General features: G+C 35.6%; 1 protein-coding gene across 3 annotated transcripts; it reads right to left on the bottom strand.

Annotated features, from left to right (window-relative positions):
- Nucleotides 1–3853: 3853 nt before the first annotated feature.
- LOC110696397 (protein BTR1-like) lies at nucleotides 3854–12140 on the bottom strand. Of its 3 annotated transcripts, none has more exons than XM_021873684.1 (9): nucleotides 11988–12140; nucleotides 10528–10766; nucleotides 10346–10452; nucleotides 8649–8842; nucleotides 5868–5989; nucleotides 4581–4676; nucleotides 4436–4497; nucleotides 4267–4350; nucleotides 3854–4190 (listed from the first exon to the last, which is right to left on the bottom strand). In XM_021873684.1, exons 2-9 carry the CDS (start codon nucleotides 10759–10761, stop codon nucleotides 4187–4189), a joined length of 903 nt encoding a protein of 300 aa, XP_021729376.1. In that variant the 5' UTR covers nucleotides 10762–10766; nucleotides 11988–12140; the 3' UTR covers nucleotides 3854–4186. The 3 variants fall into 3 exon arrangements, with proteins under 3 accessions (XP_021729376.1, XP_021729378.1, XP_021729377.1); XM_021873686.1 differs by having other exon boundaries at nucleotides 5868–5935; XM_021873685.1 differs by having other exon boundaries at nucleotides 10528–10763; nucleotides 11988–12134.
- Between the last annotated feature and the right edge of the window lie 5815 nt (nucleotides 12141–17955).

Raw genomic sequence — 17955 nt, 5'->3', positions numbered from 1 at the left:
TGTTGATGAAGTTACTTGCATAACCTAGTGCATAAGGATCAACCTCAGGAAATACAGGGGACTTTTTTTCACCAACAGGTAAGGTGTTAACCTCCTCACCACTTAGGTTTCTTCCCTAGGGTCAAGGTAACGCCCAAAACGTTTCCTCCAAACATCCAAACTATAAGAATGCTCACCATTACAAGAACACAAATGACAATCACCATCCGTGCACCCGTAAGGTGGAGTATCACCTCCATCATCATCACTATCACCACCAAACAAAAAGTCTGGATCTGGGCCAAAAATTTTGTTTATCGTTCATTGGAACAGAGGAACTTGATTTCTCAGACATTTTCAAACAAATAAAGTGAAGTAAAATGTTAGAAAATTACCTCAAAAATTCCGGGGGACTATGAATTAAACAACAATTGAACAAACTAACCCCAGATCTGATTTTTTTTTTATGAAGAGAGAGAAAATGAATAGTTGGTCTGAAACCTCATACCTACGAAACAAAAACTATTTTTTCACAAAATTAATATGGGGCTTTTGTAGAAGGGACTATTTTGGATAAGATCGTGTAATTTTTGTAGAAATTTAAGAATTCAAAGCTAAGGATGTAAGAGAGAAAGGATGAAGATGAGAGTAGAGAGAGAAATAGAGCGAATAACAACCCAGAAAAATGAAGAACATTGAGGAGAGAGAAGAACAGATTTCTTTGTCGCATCCAATAAATGCCAAAAGCAAACAATAAACAAAGTAGTGCCATATCACACAAAATTGGAGACAATTTAGGGAATAAATTTGGAGAATAAGGATACATTGGTAAAAAACCACTTACTAAAAAAAAGAAATAATCAGCTAATAGGCATCTAATTTTGAAAACCAAAAGAAAAGTAGGCATGTAGATAAGGGACAGAGGGAGTAGTATGCTAGATGAAAAACTGACAAGTCTCGACAATATTGTAGTTAGAGGTATCAAATCGAGTATTGATGAATGGAAAAGTAGTTTGTTGGTCCACTACCCTAAATCAAATTAGAAATTTATAAACCTAAACTTACACTAAACTAGTTAGTGGAAAGTAAAGGGTCGAACCCACAAGGAAGCACACGAGTTTAACCACCAAATTCACTAATACAAGAGTCCAAGGAGCTAGAATATATATTTTTTTGGTTTTCTTTTATTGAAAACACTAAAAAACTAAGAAAGGAAGGTTATGGAGGATTAAACCGAAGGGAAGTAATGCTAGGGGGTACGGGGGTGTCAATCACGATTAACAAAGATAGACAATGATGATTACCATGAAGAACATGCCATGGAATACAAAATTCTACCTAAACAATTCACTCACATGCAATTGTCCAAGCGATTAATGAATGAGGTCTTGGCCTAATCAAGATCACTTTCGCGCATCCAATTAGACACTAATTAAATCATGAAATTAAGAGCGCAGAAAACATGAAGCTCTACTTACACAATTCATTTCCATGCAATCATTCAAGTAGATTGAGAAAAGAGATCTTATCCTAATCCAAATCATTCCCGTGCATCTAAATTAGGGAAAAATCGAAAAACATGCTACTAATAATGTCACACCATCAAATATCATTCATTCATCAATTCATAGCATGAATTCAATCAATCATCATCAATCAATGTTAATCCATGTCCTTCACCCCCTTCCCCTAGCTAAAAATCTAACCTAGAGAAGTAAAGGAAGCCATGAAAGCTAAACAAGGTAAGAAAACACAATTAACAAGGATGAACATGAAAATCAAACAAGCAAGAACAATTAAGCAAGTATGAATCAACAAGACAAAATGTAAACCAATTGAAAGCAATAAACTAAAGTAAAGAGATAGGGAAGAAGAGATTACTAATGGAAAACTTGAATTGACATAGCTTGAAGAAGATCCAAGTGCTACAATGGAGAAAATCACAATCTTCACTACTTTCTCTCTCTAACTACTCCTAATCTAACCCTAATCTAGAGAGAGAAAATGCCTCATCTAATTTTGGGATGAAAGTATGAAAATTAATCCCTCCTAGAAAAGGGAAAACTAAAGTCCATTTATAGTCCAAGAAGAATGAGAAGAAAACGGAAATAAAGCATGAAATAAACCTAGACGAACGCGCCCGCGGTGAACATTACCGCACCACGGCAGCTACACCGTGACCACGGTGCTATCGCGCCCTCTCCACGCCATCTCCGTGCCATCTACAGGAACTTTCTTGCTTCGGTTGTGAGCCCTCTCCTTCACCGTGCGCGCCCTCTCCACTTAATCTTGCTAGCTTCTCTTCTTCTTCTCCATTGTTCTTCACTTCAAAGCTTCATCCTTTGAATCTTGGCCTCTCCTTGTCCCATGGACACACTTAGACACTTCAAGCACTAGACAAAGGATCAAAGAAAGGCAAAAGTGAGAGAATAAAGAGGAAAACACGCAAAATTAAGCAAGAAACCGAGCATAATGCACGTTATTGCAAACTAAGGCCAAAATACATAAACCAAGACTTTATTAACTAAAACAAGACTAAAAGGACTAGAAATAACCAAGAAAGACCAAAATAAACCTAAAACTAAGGGAGAAAACCACCCTAAAATGTGCCATAAACGACACTTATCAGGTACCCAAATCTAATTTGGGGGACCCACGATGGGTCGGGATATTTGGGTCGGGTAGTGACGGGTCATTTTATCCTAATAGGTCAAATCAAGTTGGGTCGAACTTGATTAGATTCAAGTCAGAGTTGGATCCGAGTGTGGTCGAGTACAAATCGAATTTGGGTCAAGTCAAATTCGGGTCGAGCCACATTGAGTTCATGTGAGCTCAGATTCGGATCTAACCGGGTTTATTTGGGTCATAATGATCTAATAACATTTGGATTTGGTTATTTAAGATTCGGCTAGACCTTTATTCAAATCAATTCAACTATCGGTTAAAATTTGAGTCGGATCATTTTGATTATCATCTCAATCTTAGTTCGAATCATTTCCAGTTTGGGATGGAGAATACGAGAACTTCAATCTTTAGTAATATTGAATTATGAGATTATCAATAAAGTTATACCACTTCTATTTAGAAATAATTGTCACATTTTCCTTTTGTGCCCATCTAAGATAATTGCAACATGTCCTTAGATGGTTTTGGTAAGGACCCATTACAATTTTATTAATTCTCTATTCCACTAACCCCACGGTCCTACCTATGCAAGTATTTTATTATTTTTCATTCTTACCAACTCCACTTGCAAATCAACAGTGAGATAGCAATCCTATTTAGGGTGGTTTTGGGTGGGAGTTTAGGGTTTTAGGGCGTGTTTCAAGGTGGGGCCGTGGGGATAAGGGAGGGGGTCGGGGGAGAGAGGTGGCTATTTTGGGGTAGGTGAAAGGGGGTGGGTGTCAGGGTGGAGGAAAGAAAGGGGGTAAGAGAAGGGAGGGGATGCATGGGGTTGCTGATAGGGGAAGGGGCTAGGCGCCGGCCAGGGAAGGGGTGTTGGGGTGCCGACGAGGAGAGTGCTGGGTTGCTAACGGGAGGAGGCTGAGATGGCTGGTTGGTGAGGGATATGGTGGGTTGTCTTGTTAAAAAATATTTTGAAAATCATTTAATCGGTAACCATGGTTTAAATAAAACAGTTGTTATCTTTAGTAATCAATAATACCAAATTACAATTTTTTTTTTTTTCATAATTCACCACTTAGAGATGTAATGTCCTAAAAAGACTTATTTGCCCCTTGCAGTTATTTAAACATTAGTAAAAAAAAAAAAAAAGAAAAAAGAAAAAGAAAAAAGTGATTGATTTTCTGATAACTTTGACATCTCTTATGGGAAAACGGACAGAAAAAGAATAAAAAAAAAAAAAGGAAATGTATTGTATTGTTGGTTAAATGAATAAACAAAACCTCTGCAACAATTAAATTATTAATCAATTGCATATTAATGATAACATATGTCAATTAGCTCCTACTCAGAAAGTAACAAAAGCGATTTGGCCTGGAATAAATATTAAAAATAACCGTATTTCGGGAAGGGCATGAAGTTGTCTCCGCTGACAAGTAACGACCCTCCTACCAACAATTCCGTGTATACTTGTATCGATGAGCTCGTCTATTACTGCAGCTTTTGCTCCGTTAGACCTCAGCGAACATTGGGGTTTCAAATGCAAGCAACGAATATGTAACTTCTGGCGTGGCCAAGTTACTCATCAACTACATAAAAGTATATCAGACAGATTTTCGCAGCACTGGCAAATAAGACATGAGTGTACAAAATCAAACCAATCACCTCTCTGAGACAGAAGCCACTTTCTGATTAATCATGGCTTCTGCTGTACGAATTGCTCTAAGTGAACCAGTGATTGTCACTTTCCTACAGTTAGTAGAGCACAAATAACACAGGTTCAATATAACTTCCCAAAAGAAAAAAGGATGTGTTATGTCAGCAGGTATATTACCTGTTAGATGTACCGGACATGAAATCACCTCTGTCTGATATCTTAATCCTCGCTCCACTAGCCTAAAGTATAAAACAATTCTCTTAGATGTTAGCGATAATACAGTAGAACTACCACCACGTCATTCAATTTGCAACAAACTAACCTGACTGATTTCAAGTATGTTCCTTCCACCACGTCCAACTACCACACCAATATGCTCATCAGCAACACCAATCGTCAAGGAGTTACCTCGATCTTCCTGCATGTGAGCAAGCATCTTGGATATCAAAAGAATACAATAGTAGATAACACACAAGCAACTTGCCAAATTCCATAAGCCCTTAACAACTGCTTCTTAGTTGTTGGACCATATAATGGTTGAACACTATTATTAAGATCCCGTGTAATCCTGGAACAGAATAATCAAGTAATTCATTTCTAGTGTATTCCAGACCGTGCACCACAAGAAAACCACAGCCCAGACGGTGAAATGTGGCTCACCAAGGGGAATGAGAAAATTGGGTATCACTGTACTGGCGCAAGAGAAGATTTTTACAGGTAGTGCAATATAATTCAGTTAGTAGCATCATGAGGAAGATAAGTGAGCTAGTGAAAGGAAAAATGCTACTCCTTTTGTCCCTCTAATATGGGTCCAGTTTCCTTTCTAGTTTATCCCATTAAGTTTACCCGTATCATAAATAGTCACGAGGGGCCACAATTCTAATCTGACATACACTGCTTTTGGTCCCACCAATTTTCTCTCAACTCCACCAAACCAAAAAAAAAAATTAAATGGGGAAATCTTAGAGGGGCAAAGGGAATTATAAGAGCAGTCTGAGACAAAGCATGATGAATATTAAGGAGTACTTCCCTTCACGTTCTTTTACACTTTGGGAGAGATTGAGAGACCAAGGTTTGTATTATCTTTTATTGTTCCTAAATTCCATAAATTAATTACGTATCTTCAATTCTTCTATTAATTTTCATCTACCCACTTTATATATTGCCCGATTATGTAAATCCATATTCCATAACAAACTGGTTCAATTCTACAGTCTTACAAAATGCAATGAAATACAATCTGACTTATTTATCCATGAGCTTGACTTAAGTGATTGTCAGGTACAAGAATAGTGCAAACTAACAAGCTTAGAAGATTCAAAAATCACACAATACTATAGTAAAAGGAAAAGGAATTATGAGTGGTTTGAGCCCACATACTGCCAAGCAAGTCACCCTAAAGTTTCAAGTTGGCCGGGTTTCTACTCCAGCCTTGGAAGAACCATTAAAACTAGATCCAAATAGATGAGCTTAATTCTTAGTTATTCCAAAAGCCAAGTTAACCAGAGAAAATTAAACAGAAAAGTTCAACATAGTCCCTCCAAACAAAATGTAAACAAAAGATATTAAATTCATTGAGCACAAAGAAAAATTTGGGAACAAAATGAACCTTGTTACTCGGATATCTTGCCCCAACACCATTTGGTCCATAATTTGCGTTGTATGTTGCTGTTCCAACTGGAGGATGCACATATGCATATGGCACACGGTGAATACCAGCAAACAAAACACCTAACAATGCAAATTAGAATTATTCACTAGGATTCAATGTACCCTATAATAAAAGCAAATCATTAAAGAGGAAGATAGGAGCTACTTAATTCCATACGCTCCACAAAGAGGGGTGGGGGCACCAAAAAAAAAAACAGAAAATTTTCAAAAGGCAAACAGAGAGGATAAGATACCATCTTCATATTCTGAAAGCATTCAAGCAGATAGAGAAAAGGCAAAGCAGTCATAAAAGAATAGCTAGTTACTTTTGAAAATGAAGAATTTCAAAAGGCAAACAGAGAGGTAAAAAACCAACTTCATATTCTAAAAGCATTCAAGCAGATAGAGAAAAGGCAAAGCAACCATAAAAGAATAGCTCAATACAAAAGAAAATAAGGGTCAAGCAGGGCACCCTTTTCTAGATCCTTGGTGAGAGAAGGGGCAAATAGTTGCACATTAAAATAGTGAAAATCAATTTTAATTCCATACGAGATTAAATAGAACAATCTTAGGGGCCGTTTGGTTTGCACGAGGTAAACAGAATGGAATCAACGAAGGGAAAGGAGGAGAAAGGCAAGCTAATCCCTAATATATGTATAGTTGTTTGTATTACATAAACAAAGAGAATCACATTTGCAACCACCACTACCCTCCTCCTTCTACAGCCACCACTACCCTTTCGATCTTACCATTCACCTACCACCACCACCACTTTAGCCACCGCCCTCCTCACGACCTACCACCGTCTCCCCTGTTGTCTGCCCGTGCCGCCGCTGATTCCCTCCCCCTCTGCCGCCGTTGATGCCCTCTTCTCTCTCAATTTTTTTTTAAAATTCATTAGATCTAGTAGCTTGGTTGTTTATAAGGTGTTACGGATTATTTTTTTTAGATGTTTGGGGGTAATTAGGGGTGTTTATGGAGAAATATAGGGTTTTTGGGTGGTTTTCGTGGTGGATCTGGAGATTTTGGAGATTGATGGGCGGTGGTTGTGGGGCTATTTTCGAGTTGGGTGGGGTGGTTTTCGAGGAGGGTTTTTGGGTGGGTTTAGAGTGATTTGGGTGGGATGATTTTCAAGGAGGGTGGGTTTTTTCGAGTGGGTTGAGGGTGATTTGGGTGGGCGATGAAGTGGGGTCGGTTGATGGTGGTGTTGTCGACGATTGGGCGGTGGTTAAACAATGGTGACGGCGGCTAGGAGGCGGCCATGGTTGCTCGGCGGTGGTTTTGGTCGCTAGGTGGTAGTTTTTGGGGTGGATGGTGTTTTCAATGTTGGTCAAAGGTAGTTACAAAGGTGTCAATGTAGTTGGATGAAGAGGAGTTTGGGACTTTGGGGGTAAGAGTGATTCCCTAGAGGGTGGGTGGGAATCAAAATAGAGGAAAATGGGGTAATAGTAGGGGTAAGGGGAATGATTGAATATGTGTAACAAACATCATCAAAGGAATATAAGGTAGTTTTTTACCTTTCTCTCTCTTAAATACCCCCAACCAAACGGCCCCTTAAGGTTAACTAAGAAAGACAGGGAGGCTATGACATTATCATTCAATTGGTATCTTGATCAACACCTGACAAACAGGCTGGTTGGACGAGTTTCAGGTTAAGCTAATCTGCAGTTTAGAATCATATTCGGAATAATCAGTTCAATCTAAGTTGTTTTGATTGCAATAATACTTGGACTCTACTTTCAATTATTTTTATTTTATAAAATTTTAATGATTATAGGACACAATATGTTTTAATCTGATAAAATCTATTTGGATCTTGTCAATTTCGGTTCCAGATATAAACCAAGTTGCCTTGCTTTAGGTAAAAGTCTAGTCAATTTTATCACTGATGAGGTGATGGGAAACAGATCTTGCAACTCAGATCTTCGTGCACCTGAGTGACATGACACATCTATTAGAAGAAAAAAAAAAAAAAAAAGAGAGAGAGAGAGAGAGAGAGAATACAATAGTCAGCCAAAAATGTCAATTAATTTTTTTGCCAAAGAGTTGATTTTAACAGTGACCAAAAACACTGCCTGTCTACTTAAAATATGCTCCTCTCATCTGAGCTTCCAGTGTCTCCTCTATCAAAATTCCCAAGGAGAGGAAAAAAAGAAAGCCTATAATTTTGGGGACAAGCCTTCTGGCTACCAATAAAAACACTCCTGTAGAGTACTTCGACTTAGATAATTGGACAAACTTTATAGTTTCATACTCAAAATTAGAGTAATATGCCAAAACAGAACCCTCCAGCCTCCACTAACATTTTTTGGGCAGCTGTGCCTATTGTTTTGTACCTCCACCCTCCCACCTACTTTCTAGTTTAATAGTTACATCATATAATTACAGTTACCTAGAAACCATAAGATAAGCAATATCATTACTCGGATTTAGTCAGCTTTAAAGTTCCAGTTCAAAATGGAAACTTATAAACCTATGACAAGATAATAATTTACATTATCATGCACTTAAATAACAAAACCGTTATATTATCAATATGTTCCATATCAATCACTGTTTAATTCTGATTTGAAGGGACAGTGACTATAACCAACATAGAAAAGCTTGACTAAATTTGTTGTCTGACAAGCTTAACAGTTAACATCCAGACATTAAAGACAACAGTGTAGAAGTAGGTTTATAAAAGAAGACCACTTCTAACTATATAATTAGAGGGACCGATCAGGTGGCACAGTCGTACCTGGGTATGAAAGAGGGGCATTCATGGACTGCATGTAAAGGGAATCTTCTGTTAGCTTGGACAAAATCAGATCAATAGCTCGCATCTGTTCCTCAAAAGAACCTGTCAGTGTGACAACCCGATCAGTCAACCCAATATAGTTATTGTCTTGGGGAGAAATCTTTATGCCAGCTTGAGAGTCTTCAATAAACGACCTGTTTACAGGAAAGTTCTAGCTCAGAAACCAAACCTTGGAAAGCAATGCCTACCATAAACCATTAGGTGAACTAATACATATAACCTGGTAATAAGAAAAATAATCGTTAATGAGATACTACAAAATACCACTGATGTCAATACATACACACATAAATGCGTGCGCAACACATCCTGAAAGAATTTTTGCATGTGGCTTTTAAACTATAGATAATTAGATACTGTATACAGTTCATGTTAACAGTTTTGCAATTCATAACTTCCTCTTCTCTTTCCCTCTGATTTCAAACTTCCTAAATAATAATTACACTTGAAAAATAGTTAACATAGACCAAGGAGGATAGAAAACAGAGCGCTAAAAGTGGGGTATGTGTAAGAAAACTAAAGGAGCATTTGTTTTGGGGTATTCTAGAAAGGGTAAGAGGATTATCAGGTCAATTTTATCATTCCTTTTCCCCTCTCCTAACAGCCAAGGTCATCTACTCCTATTCCTTCCCCCACCCCCTAATATTTCACTCACTTTTTTCTCATCTAATCCATAGTCACACCTACCCATCTTTGACCAACATTGACCACCACGCCACACAGCACTACACAATGCAAGATTTAACCACTACAGTCATCCATCATCCAAACCCTCCAACCCAACCACCAATAAATGGATTTAAATAAGGGAAAAATGTTATAAATGGAACGTGCATAAGAATAACTTCAAAATTCAGGAAAAAGTAAAAAAGAATCAACACAAAAGGAACGGACAAAATTAAGAAGCATAACCAACAGAAAGGAATAAGGGTAGTACATGTCATTCAAAATAAAGGTTCCCTAGTAACAATCGAAGTGTCGGGTAATGATTTCATACCCATGTAATGTACAAGAGTTAAATCAATTGTCCAACATGTTTAATTTAATTAAATGAAGAGTCCAATTAACATAGCTTCGCTTTCCGAATTAGAAACATTAAAGCAAAGATTAATAAGCACATACAGAATTAAGAAAGTGACGAAATACAACGAGGACAAAAATGTATAAAGTTGATTGGTTAAGTAACAGATATGTCATGGTTCTCATCACCAAGCATTTAGACTATTATCCCTCCATGGTACTTTGCACGATTCTGTTTATAAATACCTTCATTACATAACATGACTTGTTTATAATTATCTCCATCCTTAGTTTTCTTATATTAGATTTTATCATTTTCATTTGTTACATGTTGTTATTCTTCAGCTTCACTTTGTATCACATTAATTCCTGCCCCAAAATGAAAAAAAAAAAAAAAAAAACCTACATTCTAAATTTCATTAATTCTGATGTGCCAATGGAGAGAATTATTTGATGTATAAAATTAACTAATCAACTAACCAACCAAAACTGTACCTAGCTTTGTAATATTAAATCATTCATGCAGAAGTTAAAAGCTTTCCAGTATATGCATATGATAAAAAAAAAAAATGCAATTGGGGAAACTTCCAAGATTAAGAAAATCCAAAATGACATACTTTATGGTGGCTCCACTCTTGCCAATAATGGCACCACAGCAGTTATTTGGGACTACAAGTCTAACTTTAGATCTTTGGTCAGCATCATCACCATCTTCAGATTGAATCTGATCAACATTAAATTTCAGAGAAGAATTCATCCAATATGTTGCAAATTTCTTAGTTTTCCAGCACAACTTTACCTCACTAAGCAGTTTGTTGAGAATAAGGTCCATAGCCTTCAATACATCATCAATCTTTCCAGATATCATAATTATTCTGTCAGCTGTCCCGGGATAGTATTCCTGATTGCGTGACAACTGAATTCGAGCCCCAGAGTCTTTCTGAAAATCAGTGATCATCGACCCACCTTTGCCAATAACTGAGCCAGCGGCAGCATTTGAAACAAGGAACTTGAGATACGTAGGCTTATCCATGTCTTCTATAAATACATACATATATAATCATTAATATAAACAGTATATCATCAGGAAATAAAATATGCATGCAACAACATTCAACATTTCTTTGCTGAAACATGCAGCAGAATAAATTATAAAAATAAATAAAGATTCATGATTCCAAATTACTCAGTTACTCATACGCTCAAAACAATGGTTTTCTCATTTAATAATCAATGGAGTAACAATCAACAGATGAAGCAGCAGATTGAAAAAGTTCAGCAGAAGTGAAGCTACAACAGACAAAAACTAAATGGAACTGAACCATTGTTGGCTAATAAAAAAACGGGTAAATTTTGATCTCAGTCTCATCAAATTATTTTTCTTGATGAAAAAGGTCCTAGCCATAGAAATGATCTTCTTACCTGTTTTAAGATCTACAAGTCTACAACCCTTCTCAGTTTACTACACAGTACTTGGAATGCAGAAAAGAACTGACAAGTCCCAAATCTAGGCTTCTTCATTGTAAACTTATTTAAATTATCAATAAATTAAACATTTAACATATAGGTGGCAAAAAAGGGTTCATACATATATACTTACAAGTATATGCTTGTCCTTATTATTCATTTGCATTAGATAACTTTCATACTAATATATAAATCAGAGAATATATTCATATTTACTGCTCGAGTACTCACAGTATCAAGCTGCTCAATACGCAAACGCTCATCATAATATTAATCAGAATGCATCTCTTATTACGGCCCATAAGTTATATGGAGTAAAGCAATAATCTCTGAACTATTTTGTTTGATAAAAGCACAGCTGCATATAATCTATTGAGCTCAGAATCCAGCATTATTAGCTCTCATTTTGCATCCTCATTAAAAATTTCACCTTCAACCTAACTTCAACTTCGTATAACATTACGGCCTCTGGAATCTCTCAAGTTACGAATGGCTAATCCAGACAAACAAATACAAGTAGTAAATTTGGGAACAAAAATTCCATTTACATAGTTCCGTCCTATAATTCAAGGGTTTTGCAGCACACTAGCAACCATATTTGACTCAATTGTCAAATTAAATTCTTCTCGCTTAAGAATATTACTACCAAAATTCAAGCATTTCAGTGAATAGATTATAACCAATAGTTCAACTATCTATCTATCCACCTTAGAAGAACCCTAAATAAAATCAAATCAACAATTAACATTAGATTGTGAAATCGATATTCGATGATTAAGAAAGTCATCTTACCCTACGCTTCAATGGAGGAGAGAAAGGTCAGAAAGCTGCTTCAACGGAGAATTCAGAGTAGCCGCTTCAATAGAGGAAAGAGACAGGGAGGGGTGCACGTGAAAAGCTCCAATATCCTCTTAATTCACACTTCTTCTTTCTTTCATTTATTAATTAAATATATCCTTTTAATTCACTTTGAGTAACACATACGAAGTATAAATCTTGACTTATTTTTGTACTCAGTATAAAGATGAATGAAAAAGATAATCAAATTTCTTAAAAAGAAGAAAAAATAAATATAAATAAATAATTAAAAAAAAAAAGATAAAAGATAATCATGTCGTGGTAAAGTTGGGAATGTCAATTATTTTAGAGGTCGTTTGGTTCACTAAGTTGGAACGAATTGGTATGGTATTGATTCTCATACTTGGGTGGTATGGATTTTATATCTCATACCAATCTAAAATTGTTTGGTTTAATCTTGGAATAGATTATGTATCTCATTCGTATTTGATTCAATCTTGGAATGGATTCTAAATCATGTTATATTATAGCCATAACATTGGCAAATTATAAGTTAAACTCGGTGAGAAACTTGTAACGATTATCACGGGGGTAAAATTGTCCTAAATCATTTTAGTGCGGGGGCCTTTTTGTAATTACCGAACTTGACAGTGACAAAGTACTGAACGGCAGTCAAGACCTTGACTAATGGTCTCACTAACGTCAGACTAACAAAACCCTAAGAGCGAGAGTATGCCACGACAAAAATTTAGGGAAATTGAATTGGGTTGGGGGAGCGATCAACCAAGATACTGGTAGAAGTCGCAAGTTTGTGGATTTTGTTCGTCAAATTGATTTGAATTTGGGGCCCTTTTAATTTCGCCACTACATTGAGGAATTATAGGTAGTTGTCTCGATATAAAGCCTTATGTTGTTTTTTAGTTCGTCATTGAATATCTGGAATTGCAGATTGCTCAAGGCGTGTCAAATTTGGTTATTAAATTGTCGTGTAGATCATCATTGCAATTGAGGAATCACGGTATGTATATGTAGTTTTAATGTGAATTAAGTTAGAATTTTTTGATAGTATGTGATGTAGAAGCTACATATCGTTTGGTAATTGCTATGAGTGATAAAGTTAATATGTTGTTGTTTATCGGAAAAATTTGTGATTGGCTATTAATGTTGTTATTTGTGGCAAATTTAGAAGTTCGTAGCTGTTTATTGCCTAACTAGGTTATAATTTGTGAGTCCTATATGCAGTTTCGTTTGCAAACAATTGGAGATAATGTGCTCAATCCCAAATGGATGTGGAATTCCAACAGGGGTAATTGTTGCACTTAATTTGTGTTTGAAGTCATATTCACCATTTGATTAACCTAGGAACTGTGCATGTAGTTGTAAACTTGATTAATTCTTATGTGAGCAGGTTAAGAATGAATCAGGAGGTTTTCATAGGAAAGGTCTACCAAGTGAATTGTTTAAGGTATGGAATTTGATATTGTATTGAAAATTCGAAACACGTCTATTGAATATGTTAATGAAATGTTGATGTTGTAGTGAAGGATGATAATTAGCGTAGGTGGTCATGTAAAGTGAAAGGGTGAGGTAATTAAATAGCAAGTGGAAGTGTTTGCTAGGGTATGTCAATATATTGATGTATGTGATTTTAATTTTGCCATCATAACTCTGTTTTGTGTCGCTCATTTGTGTAAAAATTTGCAGCCACCGAATATGAATTGTCGTATTGAGACATTTTCGAGAATATGCCACACATTTGATGTGAGAAGAACTCGTTGGGTTAATGAAGTGGGCTTAGGTGGGTTGTTGAATGCTCCAACTGACATACACTTACCTAGGCAGTTGGGAACTGGTTAATGAGTCGTATTGATCCATTGAATAAGGTGCTTATTGCTCTAGGTGGTAAGCAATTTAGGTTATCCGCTAATCTGGTGCATTGGGTTTTAGGTATTCCAATTGGTGGCTTAAGTGTCCCTACCAGTAAACCAATGTCACCTGTCGTCATGCTTGAAATGGTAATTAGAATCTAGGAAAAATATGGTCAACCCTCTAAGACAAGTTCGAGGAAGTATATAGGTCGTGTGTATACTGCTGTGGGCTTACCTGTGAATTCAAAATTGATAGATAGGTTGGAGGGGAAATGGGAGCCACATGAGGAGGAGGTGTTTAAGACCTTGTTCTTGTTATTATCACTGTAAATGGTATTATGTCCTACCCAGTCGCAAGGTTGGCTTGTGACTTGTTTCCTGTGTAATACTCCGTATTTTTATAATTATATATATATATATATATATGAAAATTAAAATGATTAATTTCATTTAAAATGAATTAATTATTTAAATATAAATAAGTGTGTATAAAATAATATGAGTTATTAATTGGGGCAATAAACTATTTTAAATTGGATCAACATTACTAAAAGTATTGGACTAACTTGTTGGGAATAAAAAAGTTTTTAAGGGACCAACAAGTTAGCCCCAAAGGAGAGTTCAAGGAGGAGTAGGATTAGTAATGGTAGATGTGTAAATAAGTGTTTTTGTTTTAAAAAGGGGATATAAATACCCCAAAAATTCAAGAGCTTCACACTCAAAATTTATTTGTCAGATTTCATAAAAAACTCAAGTTTTTTCTCTTATTTTTCTCTCTCTTCTTTTTCCTCTTTCTCCTCCTCTCCACGCGCCACCACCAACCATCGGCGCACCACCGGCAGCTAGCAGCAACATCGACGCAGAGGTTGTGCCTTCTTTTCCTCTCTCTCTCTCTCTCTCTCTCCTCTTGCCGGTTTGGTATTAAAAAAAAAACTCTTTCTCCTGTTTTAATTTCTATACTTGTTTGAATTAATTCAAAGCATGATTTTAATTATATTTTGATGTTGTTTTGGGAAGTTGATGTTGTTGATTTATTATTAATATTTTCAGATTTTAATTCAATTAAAAACCCTAATTTACAAACCCTAGAATGTGAAAATTTAATGTTTAGATTAGGTTTTGATTCTAGGTTGTTGTGGTTGTAAAATTAATGATTAGAACATGTTTTTAATGAGTTTTAAGCTCTCAAGGAATTTTATTATACACACTACTTTTAAATTATTATGTTGGGCTTTGATTATCCATAAAAGGAAAAAGGTTTTTGGTGATTTAAATATGATTTTCTGGTTTATTAGTGATGTTTTAAATTAAATAAGTATATGCTGGAATTTTATTTAAGTCATGAAAACTAAGTTTTTTTGAAAGAGTTTTAAGTACCACCCACTTAAAGGAAAGGTGTTAAGGCTTTTAAACCATTAAATTGGGTTATTTAGTGAGGTTTAAAGTATATAATAGTTGCTGGAAATTTGTGAGAACAGTGAATTGATTATGGTTATATATTTTTATTTGTAGGAAGTTTCGAGCTAGGTGATTTCTAATGAGTGTGGCCGAGTTTAGACACTATTCAAGGTACGTATACGCATAGAAATATTTATGTATTCGTAGTATCATGCCAGGAATGCAAAGTATGTATTAAGTGATGAATTAGTAGCATGTTTGGTTGTTTAGATGCTTGGATTTGATGTTGGTGGAACATGAATTATTATGCAAGTATGTGAACATGTTATTTGAGACATGATGCAAGTTGAATATGTATGAATCATGGAAGTATGTTTTATTTTCAAGTATCAAGTAAGCATGAATTTAATAAGCAAGAGGCTTATATATGTTTAAAAGAGTTAAAGTTAGAATTATTGAGCATGATTCATAATTTATTTCTCACCCATAAATTATTGGAGTTGAGTCAAGAAGTTAGTTTATTTATTTACTCACTCATATAAGTTAAGATTGAGTTAAGAAATTTTATTAGTGCATCTTATGCACCAAGGTAGTAATAGTGCAATTTTGTGTACAAAACTAGGCAAAGAACCTTAATTAAAATAAATAGTATATGCTCACTAATTAATTCAAGAATGAAATGGATGTGTGTTGATGATTGTTATGTTCGTTCTTGATTAATTGGTTGGAGTCATCACCAGTTAAATTGTTAAATCACGTAAAGTGTAAAAGGATACGTACCAAAACTCTTGAAACGTATACACCTTGAGTATGAACACATGGGGGGAGTTATGTGACTTTATATTTGATCATAGCTTCTACTGGGGTACAGGACGTTGTACTTTCTTTTATTATTAATGCGCTGGAATTCCGTCACAAGTGTGTGTGACATAGTAGGTGCCAATTGGGGTAACTCCCTAATTGGAAGCTCAATATTTTAATGAGCTATTTTTTAGGAAGGAAACCTATTTAATGCGTAATCCAAAGTTATTTATTAATAATGAACATTGTTAGTTATGAGTCAAAGGTAAGTTGATTTGTGAATTGTTTGGCGCGTATATTTTAATTATTATTATTAGGATGATCATGCTAGTGTGTTAGTTCTATAGGTGTATATGTACTCAGCTTTTGGTGATTCGTACTTTTGTGTTTGTGTTAGGCTTTCATTTGGATTGGCCCTACTAAGACCCATTTATATGGTGAGCAGAATGGTTGAAATAAAGAGAAAGTAACATGTATTTGAAGCATAAAGAGCATGATGGAAATGAGTGCAAAGAGTTATATGTTGTGCTTTCTTAGTCTTATGCAAACGTTGGCCCTACTAATAACGTTATTATGCTTTAATTTTAAATTGGTTTTGAAGGGCCATGTTTATATTGGTTCCAACTTATGAACTTTTTAATTAACTTATGTTTTGAGGTTGTGAACTCAGTTATTTATTTTGAAAAGTTGGTTTTTAGTTTTAGAATTCCGCTGTGTGAGTTTGAAAATAGCCTTAGCCGTTATCACGATGGTGGTAATATTTTGATTATTTCCTAAAACGAGTTTTATTTAGAGAAAAGGGGAGTTTTTAAAGAAGAAAATTTCCAGGGTATTACATCTTGCCCTTACATGTGCTATGAATGTTGCTTCCTATAACTGGTGTGAACTGGTTTTAAACAAGCTGATGGAGAGTGTTGCTAGTTTTGCATGACATTTTTACTCAACATGTGTTGCTTGTGCGTGTAGAGGGTATACAATATTTGCAGTGGTATGTATTCCATTTCTTAAACACGGGCTATTATTGTTGGGTATGCTGGGCTATGGTTTACTAAATGAAATCATATGCGTTCCTTTATTGTAGGTTTTTTATCTGGACAAGTTAAAACGGTTTCCTATTCAACGGGGAAAAAAGTTTGGGACATAAATAAGATTGGTATTGCCACAAAAGAGGAGTGGAGGTAATTATGGTTAGTTAGGGGTAAGTATGAATTGGCAGTTTAGACAATAAATTGGTTATGATTTTGGTAATTTAAATTGGGGGGTTTTGGGATAGTAATATGTTTTTGTATGTGTTATTTTTTGTAGACTTTTGACGTAGCATATGGTGAGCCCCATTCGAAGGACGCTCGGGATACTAATGGGCCTCCTATCAGACATAGGTACACTATTTAATTATCTAAGCTCCTAAATCTGTTATTCTTGTTTATTAATTAACATACTATTGTTTGGTTTCTGTGTTAGGTTTTAGTCCATCAATTTGTTCAACCTCCCGATTTGCATAAGACTAAGTGGAGACGTGGAGCACCTACAAACTCATTTCCACAGCAAGATAAACATCGTAAGCGCGGTGGTGGTAGTAGGTTTAACGCATGTACTGATGCATTCAAACCTTCTAATAACAACACAGTCAATTTGCCTAATCCAACAACATGGCCTGATTTACTACATTGCTCTAATGTAATTTTGGCTCTGTTAGATGTTAATGCTATAGGCACACATCCAAATAGTAAGTTACTTAAGTGAGGTACACCCTGTGAATATTAACAAGCATGTTTAAAAATGTTATCTCATGACGCTATCCTGTGATCACTTTGTTAGGTCAATATCACCAGAATTGGTGGCTGCTATATTGAACTGGTTGCATGGGTTAGTATTCAATTTACACTCAATTCATT

The sequence above is a fragment of the Chenopodium quinoa genome, unplaced genomic scaffold (genome assembly GCF_001683475.1).
Source record: "Chenopodium quinoa cultivar QQ74 unplaced genomic scaffold, ASM168347v1, whole genome shotgun sequence".
Classification (NCBI taxonomy): domain Eukaryota; kingdom Viridiplantae; phylum Streptophyta; class Magnoliopsida; order Caryophyllales; family Amaranthaceae; genus Chenopodium; species Chenopodium quinoa.
This window is presented reverse-complemented; position numbering and strand designations above follow the sequence as displayed.

Excerpts from the sequence above, each read along its gene's own strand:
- LOC110696397 (XM_021873684.1), bottom strand. The coding sequence starts at position 10,761 with ATGGATAAGCCTACGTATCTCAAGTTCCTTGTTTCAAATGCTGCCGCT. Across the intron at positions 10,453-10,527 it reads TCAACAAACTGCTTAGTGAG|ATTCAATCTGAAGATGGTGA; the intron begins GTAAAGTTGTGC and ends AATGTTGATCAG. Across the intron at positions 4,351-4,435 it reads ATGTCCGGTACATCTAACAG|GAAAGTGACAATCACTGGTT; the intron begins GTAATATACCTG and ends TACTAACTGTAG.